This window comes from Sceloporus undulatus, chromosome 2 (genome assembly GCF_019175285.1).
Source record: "Sceloporus undulatus isolate JIND9_A2432 ecotype Alabama chromosome 2, SceUnd_v1.1, whole genome shotgun sequence".
Classification (NCBI taxonomy): domain Eukaryota; kingdom Metazoa; phylum Chordata; class Lepidosauria; order Squamata; family Phrynosomatidae; genus Sceloporus; species Sceloporus undulatus.
Window position 1 is genome coordinate 187867061 of NC_056523.1, and position 13102 is coordinate 187880162.

The following is a 13102-nucleotide window of genomic DNA, read 5'->3' on the forward strand; positions in this document are numbered from 1 at the left end:
TACTGTTGAAACAATCTTCCATTTTGGATCATTCTGTATCCAAACAGTTGTAAGCCAGGTTGGTGTGAACCTACACATGTAATCCAAGCTGCCTGTGATCCTCAAAAAGAGTTTTGTTTGCCATATTTTTATACAGTGTGCCCACATCATACACGGCTTTCAGCATACGCTGAAAGCCGCACAGGGAGGAAGGGGCAACGTGTCCCATAGGGACTAATGGGGTGTGTGCCCATGGTGCGTGCACGCCACTGCGCCACCGCATACACAAGCCCCATTCATTTAAATGGGGCTCAAGCATACACGGAATTTGCTTTACGCAGGGGAATCTAGAACAGATCCCTGCGTAAAGCAAGGGCTCACTCTAATGCTGGTCCCCAGCAGGTCCCACATCCATATCATTAATATAGAAGGCTGCAAACATGGTGTGTATATAGAGGGCTATATCATACACTTTTTTTTAAAAAATGTGTTTGCTGTGATGCTTATTAAAATGAGAGCACAGATGTATTTTATATAAAATCAAGCCTGACACGGCATGCTATCCAGGCTGCAAATTCCCTGGTCTTTGGATTTATATTTCAGGATCTTTTAAAAATATGTGTATTACATGCATATATTACATGTTGCCATGTAAATACAGACGGGCTCTTTGGCTTCAGTCCTGGAGAACTTACTTAGATATTTGCTAAAATGTAGATTGAAGAGTGGGTAGTGAAGTGTGAGAAACTGCTACTTTCCTCCCATAAGGGTGGGAGATCTCTGATTCCACTGCCCACAGCCAAGAGGAGCACCACTGTTTGAAAGGGTATCCAAAGCCCAATCTGTAAGCCAGCTTCTGACCTCTCAAGATTGCTTGATCTTTTCTGGAGCAGTACAGCAACAAGATAACTTTCTTCTATGCTTCCCATGGTGTTTCTGCCTTCCCCATTGGTTATAATGGAAGTTGCATTTCCAACTAGTATCCATAGTGAAGTCTTCAGCCGTTATCAAACACCTTTCCTAGGACATATTTGTGGTTGCAGACTTCATCAGTGTCTGGGGTGGATCTGAAAAAGAAACCAGGCCAAGTGATTAATAGAGGATGGGATGGAGTAAGCCTCATCTCCTTGTCCTTTGGGGCCAACTGGCTAAAACCCACACAGGCCTGTAAGGCAGGTTAAAAATGTGTTTGCCTAAAAAGGAAGAAGGAAGGTGTACCCAATTGTGCCTTGCAGGGGTTTCACCTTTGAGAGGGATGGGGAGGACTGGTACCTTGGTAGTTTTGACACGGTTCCCTAGTGAGCACATCCAGCCTGAATTATCTGGCAATGCTTTGCACTCTTCTCCAACCAGGCAGGGCTCCATGTCGCACCACCACTTTCCTGTCACAATGGAGGCTGCAAAGTAGAAAGAAACATCTGTCTTCACCACTGCTTGTTCCTGCAGCTTTTTACTGGCACTTCTAGCTTGCCACTTAGTGGACATCAAATGGTTGAGGCAAAAATTGATCCACCTCTGTAGTGTGGGGCTTTGTCTTTGACCTGATCTCAAAAGGCATCTCCACTTTACCCAGACACCACAGCATGATGAGCTTATAGGGTGGGAGCAGGGACAAGGAGCTGGGCCTTTCTGGGTCTGTAAAAACTGACTTCCTCTGTCTTAAGCACTTGAAGCAGATCATAGTATCAAAATTCCACAAGGATATCATTTAAATCTTTGGGAGGGGGATGTGCCCCCAAGGCTGTTTTTATAGCCTTTGACCACTCTAGACTTCCCCCGACTGCCTTTTTTCTGATCCCCACAAAATCCTGAAAGAGTGCCTATTTCATCTCTCACATAGATTGCCTCATGTACTGTTCAACATCAAAATACCTGTTGTCCAAAGTCAGAAATTGACTTGTAGTCACTTCCTGATTTTTCAAAAAGATATTTATTGTATTTCTGGCAGTCCCTATGGCCACTGGAGATTCCTTTAGAAAACTGAGTCTGTCACTGTTGCCTGTCTTGTTCAGGGGAGACACTTCTCGCAATGCCCATTTCTTAATTGGAATTGCAATCACCAACCTCTTAAACCATCCTTGCCTGAATCCTATAGCATGATTACCCTTGTCCTTATGCAAATATCAATTCTTCTCTTTGAAAGGACACAACATACACCTTCAGTATTCTCATTCTAGAACCCTTTCCTTTTTCTCCTATATTCGTCCCTCCTTGAAAGGAATCCAAATGATCCTAGCTGTTCTTTGATCCTCTTGGGTTTCCTTCTCTTCTGGGGCTACAAGTCAGTGGCTCCAAGCATACACTTACTATCCACACAAGAAGGCTTGCCCCTGGTTGTCCCAGCCACTTTCCCTGGAAGGCAGGAACACTGGATGGTTTGCGACCGTTCTTCAATGTGGTTGCGGTTGCAACAGCGACGGACAGCGATCACCTTGCAAGTCCCTCCACCTAGGATGGGCACCAAGCAGAGAAAAAAGGTTGGAGAAGGGAGACTCTGAAAATCTCCACATACAATATATACTCAACCATAAGTCAACTTCATGTACTGTATAAGTCAAGGGCAGGTTTTGGGGCCAAACTTTTGGGTATAACCTACAAACATGTAACAAAGGATCTAAAGGATGAAGCAAAGGAAAACAATGCAAAAAGCTTACAAAATTCCAGCAGGTGTAACTTTTTGTGTCCGCACTAAAGGCTGGATGGATGAGAGAGTAGAAGGGGGACAGTGCTTCCAGGACAGATTACTCTCTTGCCTTTTACCAGGGGATGGCTCCTTTTTTAAATAAGAGTTAAAGCACAGTATTTACATTGACCTGTAGATATGTCAACTCATCAAAAAATGGAGGTCAATTTTTGACTACAATTTCTAGACTTATACATGAGTATATACAGTATTTTGAAATGGTACTTTCCACTTTAGTCAGCTACTCCAATGGCTTATTATGCAGACTAAGGGCCTAGTCCCATCTTGCCCTCGCTATCTTTTCCCAATACTGTGTTTTCTGTGCTTATGTAAAGAGTTGCAACACAGGCAGTCCTACTCTGTGGAACTGAAAGAAAGGTTTTCATTTACTATAGGAGATATTCACATCTCTGGCACAGAGGAGACCATCCTTACACTTTGGAGAATAGAGGAGCTGAAGCAGCAAGAAGGAATTTTTGCTCCCTGGTGTCTTGGCCTACTACCCCAAGCAGCCCCACAGGACTCTCCATATTAGGAGAAATGTAAAGAGTTGTAATCCAAAATGTGTTGAGAGCCAAAGGTTCTGCAACCCAGAACTACCGACAGTGTCTAGAAATTCTGTTTGGCTCTGTGTGCATAAAACATATACTGTGTTTTTTTGTTTTTGGTACTGGAACTGCTTAGTAAGCAAGACACAGTGGTGTCAATGTATTTGCTGTAGGCTTATCATCATTTCTTAACATGGATGAATTTACTTTAGCTTTCACCAACACAATACAACCCTACTACACTATCTGCCACAGCACCATACTGTGAACTCCTAGGGTTTGTAGTTTGGTGAGGCACTACAGCTTTCTGACAGAGAATCATAAATGCCCCACTGAACTACAGTCCCAGAATTCTGTAGGCTGAAGGCATGCCAGGTAAAGTGGTTATTATTATTGTTGTACCTCTGGTAAAGTGGTATTAAAGTGTTACAGTTGTGTCGACAATAAATGTGAAATAGACTTTAGACCTAATTCAGCTTTCTATGGCCTGTTACAGACAGCCAAAATAAAGCTGCTTCGAGTCACAGTGGAGGTATGGTGTTTCAATGATGCATGCATCCTAAGAGTCCAGAACTCACACCAAAGCCACGCTCCAGCCCTAAGGACCGGAGCGTGGCTTTGGTGTGGCTTCTGGAGTCTTAGGACGCATGCATCATTGAAACACCATACCTCCACTGTGACTCGAAGCAGCTTTATTTTGGCTGTCTGTAACAGGCCTTAATGACTACCTCAACATTAGGAGGAACTTCCTGACAGTGAGAGCTGTTCAACAGTGGAACATACTCCCTCAGAGAGTGATGGAGTCTCCTTCCTTGGAGGTCTTTAAGCAGAGGCTGCATGGCCATCTGTCAGGGGTGCTTTGATTGTGAGTTCCTGCATGGCAGAATGGGGTTGGAATGGATGGCCCTTAGTGTCCCTTCCAACTCTACAATTCTATGATCTTGTTTGTACAATATGTTCCAAAACAACATTCCTCAGAAGCAACTCACTGATAACTGGGATTTGATCCACTCCGGTCTGGTACCAATACCGCTCATGATGGTGCAGCTGATTGTGAATGGGGAACTGCTGAGCACAGATACTTTGACACAATAGAGCAACACAAATCCAGATTATCGGAGCAGAATGGCACATTGTGATAGATCTGGAGAGGAGAGAAGGAAAGCCACATCAGGATAAAATGTGGTTGACTGATTTACCTAGTAATGCTCATCCTTGTGTCTTGGAGAAGTGGCCTTGAATTAATTTTGTACTGTATTTGGACATCTTTATACATTTCTAACTGATACAATACTTCCTATGTTCTTACGCAGCAGTATAGTTTTCTCAAGATCTAAAATTATGGATTAATTCAGGATCTTAAAATATGAAGAATTTAGCCACTGAAATGTTATTTTTAAAAAACAATTTCCCTTAACTCATTTTAGGACACCCCCCCCCCCCACAATTGATGAACATGTGTCTGAATCCTGTAGCCTTGCTTGACACAGATTAGCCGTGGTTTAAGATATCTCAGCTTGCTCTCATACTTTGTATCTCTAAAAAGCAAGCTATGTGAGGATATAAGTACACTCATTCCTTCATATTTGAGGATTTGATTATTCACAGATTTGATTAATATGTTCTCTCTAGGAATATCTAGATCCTCCAGTGTAATTCTATGGTCAACTTTAACTAAAAGTTGCACCCAAAGACTTAGAGATTCCTGGAGAGAATACTCTACTAGGCATTTGTAGCTCCTCCAGGGCAGTTCTATGGTCAGTGTCTGTCGGACGTTGAAGCAGAGATGCACTGGAGGAGGACCTAGAGATTCCTAGAGAGGTGTCCTGTCATGTAAAAACATAGTATTTTTGTTATTTGGGGTTTTTCCATATTCACAGGGGTCTTGTGCCCCTAATCCTAGCGGATATGGAGGGACAAATGTACTGTATTTTCAAGGTAGACAGCAAGGCTGGAACACAATAGCTTTAATGGCTAAACAATCATATACATTTTTACCATGCACCAGGGCTGGGCTGTATACAGTATATAGTCCCTGAACCCCACTCCTGCAGTCTCCCAGACCCCCCCCCCCCCCCGTTTTTTAAAACATTAGCCGTGACTTTTAGTGCACCACAACACAGCAGTGTGTCCTGTGCAAAGGAAATTGATTGTCCCAGGCTCCTTGCACATTTGCCCACTCCCATTGCATGCAGCCCAGAGCTTAGAAAATTACTTTGAAAGGCAATTCATTCTCATTAGAGTCTTCACTGCTATTACTTGTTGTAGGGTTGGAATTATAACTCACTGTGTTGTTTGTTCTGCTGTATATTGCATTTTATATGCAATTACTTATTTTTTTTCTAGAATAAAAAAAACTAAAGTATTGATAAGAGAATTGTATTCAGTTTGAAAAATTCTGGCTAACATACCTTGAAAATTACCTTTTAAAAAGCAACATTGGTACTTAACTAAAGACTGTTCCTTGTTGCTCCAATAAAGTCACTTTCTCCTTAGTCATGACATTACATTGGGTCTATGTTACCTCAAAAAGTAACTAATTAAATCCAAGCCCTGCCACAATCTGATGTTCTCTTTTGCTCTGCTACATTCTGGAAGGCCTTTTGGGAGAGATGGTACTTGCATGATGTACAGAAGTCTAAAGACTACTGGACATAATGTCTGTCAATTGCCTTCAGTGCCGTGATTGTGACACCTCCAGAAAAACAGCAGGAGAAAACTGTTTGCCCTTGTACTCCATTTGTAGACCGTCTTTCATTGAGCATCTTAACATTTACTCTGGGCACCTAATACTGGACTAGATAAAAATTTACTCTCATGTAGTCAGGCTCCTGATGTTCTTGACTTATGCAGCTGCAGAATGAGAATGAACCAGGAGCCATTAAAACAAAAATCATCTGGGAATATCCTGGTTTTAAAAGTATCCTTAGTCCTTTCCCCTTATCTTTCCTCTCCTCCTGCCTCCCCATCCTGTGTTAAAACTTGCACTGTAAGCTCCACAACGCATAGATTTTTAAAAAAATGATAAAACATGATGGATATAAACTGGGCCATGAAATTCACAAAGCAACCTTGGGACAGTCACAGTCTCTCAGATAGACCTACATTGCAGGGCTGTTGCAAAGGTGCAGTGGAGAAGAAGAGGGCCATGTACCCTGCTTGAGGTTATTGGAGGAGCTATAAATGTAAGTGATAAATTATGTTATATAAATGATGTTAGAAATTTAAAAAATATTTTATTCCTTGCTTTATCTTTACATTTCATTTGTGCACCGCAATCTTAGAAAGTGGGTTGGGCTGAAAAATAGTGACCTCAGTCCTAACCAGAAAGCATTTCATCTGTGCCTCAAGAATATCAGGGGTTCAGTCCTGATTCCTCAGCCACCTCAGTACTCTTTCCAGCTCTCTGCCCAGAATTTGTGCACCCCAAATTAACAAAAAGGACAGTGCAAATTATTTGAGACATATATACAGAAGAGGTGATGCAATGTCATATTAAAGCATAGGATAAACTTTCCAACTTTGTTTAACAAGATGTCAGCAGCCACATTATAGTGGAATGCTGTTGCTGTTGTTGTTGTTGTGTGCACCTTCGTTTCTGACTTATGGCAACCCTAAGGCAAACCTATCATGGGGTTTTTTGGGATGTTTTGTTCAAAGGAGGTATGCCATTGCTTTCCCCTGAGGTTGAGAAAGTGTGACTTGCCCAAAATCACCCAGTAGGTTTCATGGCCGTTGGGAATCAAGCCCTGGTTTCTGGAGTTGTAGTCCAACACTCAAACCACGACTCCATGCTACTGCATCCTTAATTTAAATGGAATAGCTCCATCGTTTGAGAAATTACTGTATAAATGATCTCAGCAAAGGGTACATATTACTTGTTTTTGCCTTTGATTTCTCTGTTACACCAGGACACTTACAGACTTCAGCTACAGAATTCTTGAGAAATGAGTTCTCTCCTGATCCTGCTATTCTTCATCCAGTACAAAACAGAGTCTTACCTGTGACCCTGTCCTTGGCGCTGAAGTTCTCTTACCTCTTGGTCCCAGCCATGGAAGAGATCTTTGCGCCCTGCAGCATCTTCCTCTTTGTTCTGTCTGTTCTCTTTCCAAGAGAAGTGTGGAGCACAAAGTCCTGAATCCAGAGGAACTGTTTTTGGCAGCTTTGATCTGGATCAAAAACCCCTTCTAAACTAGCAACTCAAACTGCTCTCCCATCCAGATTTGGGGATGGAACCCAATGTCCTGGCTCCCAGCCCTCCTTCTGTAACCTAGCAGATGGTTGCGGTGTCTGTGTGAGCTTTGGAATCTGGTTATTCTTCAGCTTCTGAGCTTGACTGATACACCCGTGAAAGAACGCGTGTGTGAGAGTGAGTCTGATCCACAGGCTGACTGTCTCTCTTCATCCTTCTCCCTTATAGTCCCTGTCCAAAAGCACTCCTAGCACACCCACACACAAGGCCTCCTCCTACAGGTTTGGCATCCCAGCCTTGCTCTCGCTGGGAGATCAGCCCAGGATAGAACTTTGCAGTTTCTCGCTTGCTCACTCTTTTTTTGTCTTTGCCTTTGCTGTTTCTCACTTTGGGGTGAAGTGCTAAATGTTAGCACCAGACAGAATGATACTTTAGAGAGAGGCGACTACAGAGTCCCGTAGCTCAGGGGTGAGCAAAGTGCAGCCTGTGAGCAAAGTGCAGGATGCAGGACCATTTTTGTGGCCTCAAGGGCCCCCTAGGAGTTTTTTAAAAAAAATTAAAACTTTGTATTTTAGCTCCAGTATTCCCCCAAATGTTCTCTTAGAGGAGCCCTGGTGGCACTGTGGTTAAATGTCAATACTGTAGTCACATGGTTGTGAGTTTGAGCCCAGGCAGGGCTCCAAGGCCCACTCAGCCTTCCATCCTTTCAGAGGTCAGTAAAATGAATACCCAGTCTGTTGGGGACAATTGATTTATTATTATTTATTATTAACCTTTATTTATAAAGCACTGTAAGTTTACACAGCGCTGTACATCAATTTTTTAGTCAGACGGTTCCCTGCCCTCAGGCTTACAATCTAAAAGACACGACACAAAAGGAGAAGGGAGTGGTGGTGGGGAATAGGATCAGGTCCAGCAGATCTTTTCCACCTCCGAGGCCTGGACCAAGGCAGATGGACTGGAGGAAGGGCTTGGCTTCTTAATGGATGGTTAGAAGGAGGCTTCCTGGGTCAGAGAGGGTCTCACCTCTGGGAATGCTTCTCTAAACAATATAGTCTTTAATTCAGTTTTGAAACTGGGCAGAGAAGTGATGAGGTGTGCATGTGGGGGAAGAAGGTTCCAGGAGTAAGGGGCAGCAAGCGAGAAGGGACGAATTCGGGAGGGGGCAGTGGTAGTCCTACATTGTGACAGGAGACCCTGACTACCAGAGCTGAGGGTGCGAGTAGGAATGTAAGGAGAAAGAAGGTCAGATAAGTAAGGAGGGGCCAACCCATGGAGGGCTTTGAAAGTCAGTAACAAAAGCTTGTACCGGATGCGAAAGGGGAAGGGGAGCCAATGAAGGGAGGATAAAAGAGGAGAAACATGGTCAAAGCGGCGAGCGGATGTGACAATACGGGCAGCTGAATACTGAACAGATATTAAAGGATGGAGGTGTGAAAGAGGAAGCCCTGTTAGAAGGAGGTTACAATAATCTAGTCGCGAAACCACTAGGGCATGGACTAGAGTCTTGGCAGTAGAGATTGAGAGGAATGGACGGATCTTGGCAATGTTGTGGAGAAAGAATCTACAGGTCTTGGCGGTGGCCTGGATCTGGGGAATAAATGACAGAGAAGAGTCAAAAATGAAGCCAAGACTGCGGGCTTGATGAACCGGTTGAATAGAAGTGTCGTCGACAGAAACAGAAAAGGAATAGTGAAGGGTGGGTTTAGGTGGAAAGACGAGAAGCTCAGTCTTAGACATGTTGAGCTTCAAGCACCGAAGCCGCATCCACTGAGAGATGGCAGTCAGACAAGAAGAAACTTGCTGTTCAAGCCCCGTCAAAAGGTCAGGGGTGGAGAGATACAGCTGAGTGTCGTCAGCGTACAGATGATAGGAGAAACCAAAAGAACTGATGAGTTTACCTAGAGACAGTGTGTATAGAGAGAACAGAAGGGGTTTACAGATTATGAACTGCTTAGAGAGTGCTGAGTTCATTATGAAGCGGTATACAAATGTAAGTGCTATTGCCAAATGCTGCTCTAGAAGGTATGGAGCATGGAGGGCATTTCCTTCATGACTGGAGCCCCCTGGTGAACAAAAATTTGCAAATTTCCCCCAATCTTTTGGCCTCAGAATACCCTCTAGGGCATTTCCACCACATTTGGGGGCCCTTTGGCCAATATACAGCGTGCCCGCACCATACATGGACTCACTATATGCGGACTTGATGTCACACAAATGGCGAGCCCCTGTTAAATGAGCCCCTGGCATGTGTGCCTACAGCTTGTGCATGCAGGAGTGCACCACCATTGAAAACAATGGGACTTGAGGTCCCACTTTATTTCTCTTATGCGGAGGAAGGTCCGGAAGGGATCCCCCACATAAATCGAGGGTCCACTGTAGGTCCAGGAGAGGCATTTCCTGTTGGCTTTTCTTGGACTAAAATGGCCCAGGAAGGCCACTAAACATTATTAAAATGCTCTCTTCTCCATATCTGAGGATCATTTGGTGGGAATAAGGGAGAGGGTCTTCTTGATGGCTATACCCAGACTTTGGAACTCCCTCCCAAAGGAGGCTAGGATGTACATCTCCTTGCTTTCCGTCTGCCAGCAAGACAAAAATTCTTATGCTGTCAGGCTTTCAGAAGCTGACTGGAACGGGCTTTTTAATGTTATGCTGTGTTCTTTTGTTGGTTTGTGTGTAGTACTTTAATGAATTGCAATGGTTTTAACTTCATAAAATTTAAAAATTATCCTGTAAGTATCTTTTTATTTATACTTTTTATTGATGGTTTTGTATAGTTTTAATCTGAATTTAGCATGCCATAAGCAGCTCTGAGTCCCATTATTGGGCAAAAGATGGGATACAAATGAACAGAAGAAGAAGTAGTACTTGTTAGAGCTTTATAAGGTAATAGTTGCAGAAATTAGTGACAGAGAGAGTGAGCTGGATATTGTTTCTTTAGTCTAGGCTTGAGCATCAGTGGTCCTTAAGTGTGTTTAGACTGGAACTCCTATTAGCCCTCCTCATTGGCTATGATGGTCAGGACTGATAGGAACTGTATGTCAAACAACAGTAGTGCAATAGTTATTCTGCCCTGTGTTACCACACTCTGCATACCCTGCACTACATTTGGGGTCTCCATATTTTCATATTTCACATGTGGAGCCAGCATGTTCTTGAGAGATCACAATAATCTTTAGGAACACTAAAGGGCAAAACAGACGGCTCCTTTGAAGAGGCTTCCCAGTGGCTTGGGGGAGGGTATTGTTTAGATGACACATGCCCCCAGTCTGGCAGGAAGCCGCCATGAAGCTGCCCGCCCAACCACACAGCAGACAGCTTTGTGATGTTCTGGCGGCATGGCATTTATATGCTGCACAGTGCAGGAACGCCACAAAGCTCCACTGGTGGTGGAAAAGCTGGCTTTTTGCCAGTTCAAATTATCGTCCTTCTTAAAAGCCCTTCAGACTGCTATCCAGTTTCCATATTTCCATTTTGGTTAGCTCTGAATGTTGTGTCATTGGGAATTGCTATTGTGTCTGTGTGGTTTCTAAATAAAACCCTCTTGATTCATCCAAACCTGGAGTTCTCAGTTATTACTGGTTTACATAGGTGCCAATGGTCCTAAAGGTTACCCAGACATTTAAAGTAATGCTGATATACTTGGTGGGCACTCTCCAGTCCCCAACCTTTCTTAATCTGTCCAGGGCTGGTTGTGCCATTAGCCAGAGCTGAGAGATGGAAAGTTGGAGGACAAAGCTGAGGTGTAGTGGAGGACATCTTTCTACCAGTATTGAAGTAAGTTTCAGCTGTCACTCTGCCCACCTTCTGTACTTGGAATCAGTGTATTTGCGTAACTTGTTCTCATAAACCTTTTCTTGGGGAGGGGAATAAAGGGGTCATCATTATAGCTTAGGCTAAATGTAGCATCTTTTGGGAAACTGTAAAATCAGAGCAGAGGCTCTGACGTCAATCAAAAATTAGGGTGTGAGTTGGTGTGTGTGATAGAGCCCTCCAACCTTGAATCCAGGTTTGTTTCTGACCCAAATAATGTTGAGGTGAGAACACTGCGACTGAGTATGTGTTGAATGTGCTGCTATTAATCAGACCAAGGACAGACTGGCAAAAGCACTTGATTTGTTTTGTGAGGTGCATCTCATGAAGAAACCAGGCTGAATGCTGAAAACCGTAATGCTTTGCTGCTGTGGAAGCCAAAAATAGACAACTGTGGCGGCTTCAAAAGACTCTGTGGACACTGACTTGTCTTAACCTGATCTGAATTTAAACTTGGTTCTTTAAGTTTCAGAACCTATTTTTGAACACATGAGATATTGATGACGACAATGATGATGATGATGATGATGGCAATGACAATAATAATAATAATAATAATAATAATAATAATAATAAGTTCTTGTTAACCTTTTTATGGTCATAGACCTGCAAATAATAATAATAATAGTAATAATAATAATAATAATAATAATAGATATAATGTCTCGGAGCAGGTACATATTGCATTTCTCTTCATGTCAGCCAGAGACAAATATAAATTAGGTTTGTTACGATTGGCTGGATCTCCTCCAGCTTGTCACAATATTCTGCTTTTTGAAAGTACCTTTCCAAGCTCTCTTAGCATGTCAGGACTTGGGCTGTTGACTTGTACACAATATAATAAATATGTGGTGAAGCAAAACAAATGGAGCCGTGAAATAATAAGAATTTCCTTGCAAAAATTAAAGTTTGGGGGATGGGGAATAATATCATGAGCCTTGCATTCTGCAGAGCAGCTAGTGTTTCAAAACAGGTTGAGAGACAGTTACCTTTACTTTGTACAGATATATACTTAGCACTCCTTTTTCTGCATGTGTTTCATTTAAACAATCAGCTTTGAAATGGAAATGCTTTCTACTTTGTAAATGTGGTTTTCTAAGTTGAAGCGGTTAAGCTTCAGTCATAAGGATTCTTACAAAGGCATTAAGTCTCTCTGAACCTAACACTTAAAATACGTAGGATCACATATACTGTAGTAACTTCAGAAGAGTTACTTCATTAAGTGGAACTACATAGACATAAGCAATTGTTGAAGCTTGCACACATTATCTGCTCTAGGGCTATTTTTACAAAACTGTCTCATTTTTCTATCAGTGTTGAATAACTTGACTACACAAGCACACCGCCATTTGTGGATTCTTGCATCCAAAGAATGTTTCATAAAAGCAAAGCAAGCACAATAGTACCTGAGTGCTCTGGTAATCTTTGCACCATCTCAAACGATAACCACATTATATCTTAAATACAGAATCACTGAATCTTAAGAGTTGGAAGAAACCATGTGGACCATCAATCCTCTGCCATGCAGGAATACACAGCTAAAACACTCTTGAAAGTTGCCCATCCAACCTTTGCTTGGAGATCTCCAAAAATGGAAAATCCACCCTTCCCCAAGCCATTGTTGAGCAGTTCTTAAAGTAAGGAAGTTCTTCCAAATATTTAGGTGAAATATATTTTCTTGTAATTTGAAGCTTCATGTTCTAGTCTCTGGAGCAGCAGAAAATAAGCTCACTCCATCGTCTACATGACATAACTTCAGATAATGGGCTGCGGTTCCATGAGGAGGGACTTCTGGCAAGGGATGGGTTGCATCTCACGCCAGTTGGCAAAAACATTTTTGCCAATACACTCAAGAATTTGATCAGGAGGGCTTTAAACTGAGTT

The 13102-nt window shown here is 42.7% G+C and overlaps 1 protein-coding gene across 2 annotated transcripts; it reads right to left on the reverse strand.

The window, feature by feature from the left end:
* Positions 1 to 955: 955 nt before the first annotated feature.
* On the reverse strand, positions 956 to 7296 carry LOC121920904 (chemokine-like protein TAFA-1). Of its 2 annotated transcripts, XM_042448183.1 has the most exons (5): positions 7247 to 7296; positions 4200 to 4354; positions 2287 to 2427; positions 1252 to 1376; positions 956 to 1046 (listed from the first exon to the last, which is right to left on the reverse strand). In XM_042448183.1, exons 1-5 carry the CDS (start codon positions 7288 to 7290, stop codon positions 1029 to 1031), a joined length of 483 nt encoding a protein of 160 aa, XP_042304117.1. In that variant the 5' UTR covers positions 7291 to 7296; the 3' UTR covers positions 956 to 1028. The 2 variants fall into 2 exon arrangements, with proteins under 2 accessions (XP_042304117.1, XP_042304116.1); XM_042448182.1 differs by lacking the exon at positions 956 to 1046 and having other exon boundaries at positions 1059 to 1376.
* Between the last annotated feature and the right edge of the window lie 5806 nt (positions 7297 to 13102).

Bases quoted from the DNA above. Each gene is read 5' to 3' on its own strand.
- LOC121920904 (XM_042448182.1), bottom strand. From the start codon at position 7,290: ATGCTGCAGGGCGCAAAGATCTCTTCCATGGCTGGGACCAAGAG. The intron at 4,355-7,246 runs GTAAGAGAACTT...TCTCCTCTCCAG, and splicing joins TCCATGGCTGGGACCAAGAG to ATCTATCACAATGTGCCATT. The intron at 1,377-2,286 runs GTAAGTGTATGC...TCTACTTTGCAG, and splicing joins CAAGCCTTCTTGTGTGGATA to CCTCCATTGTGACAGGAAAG.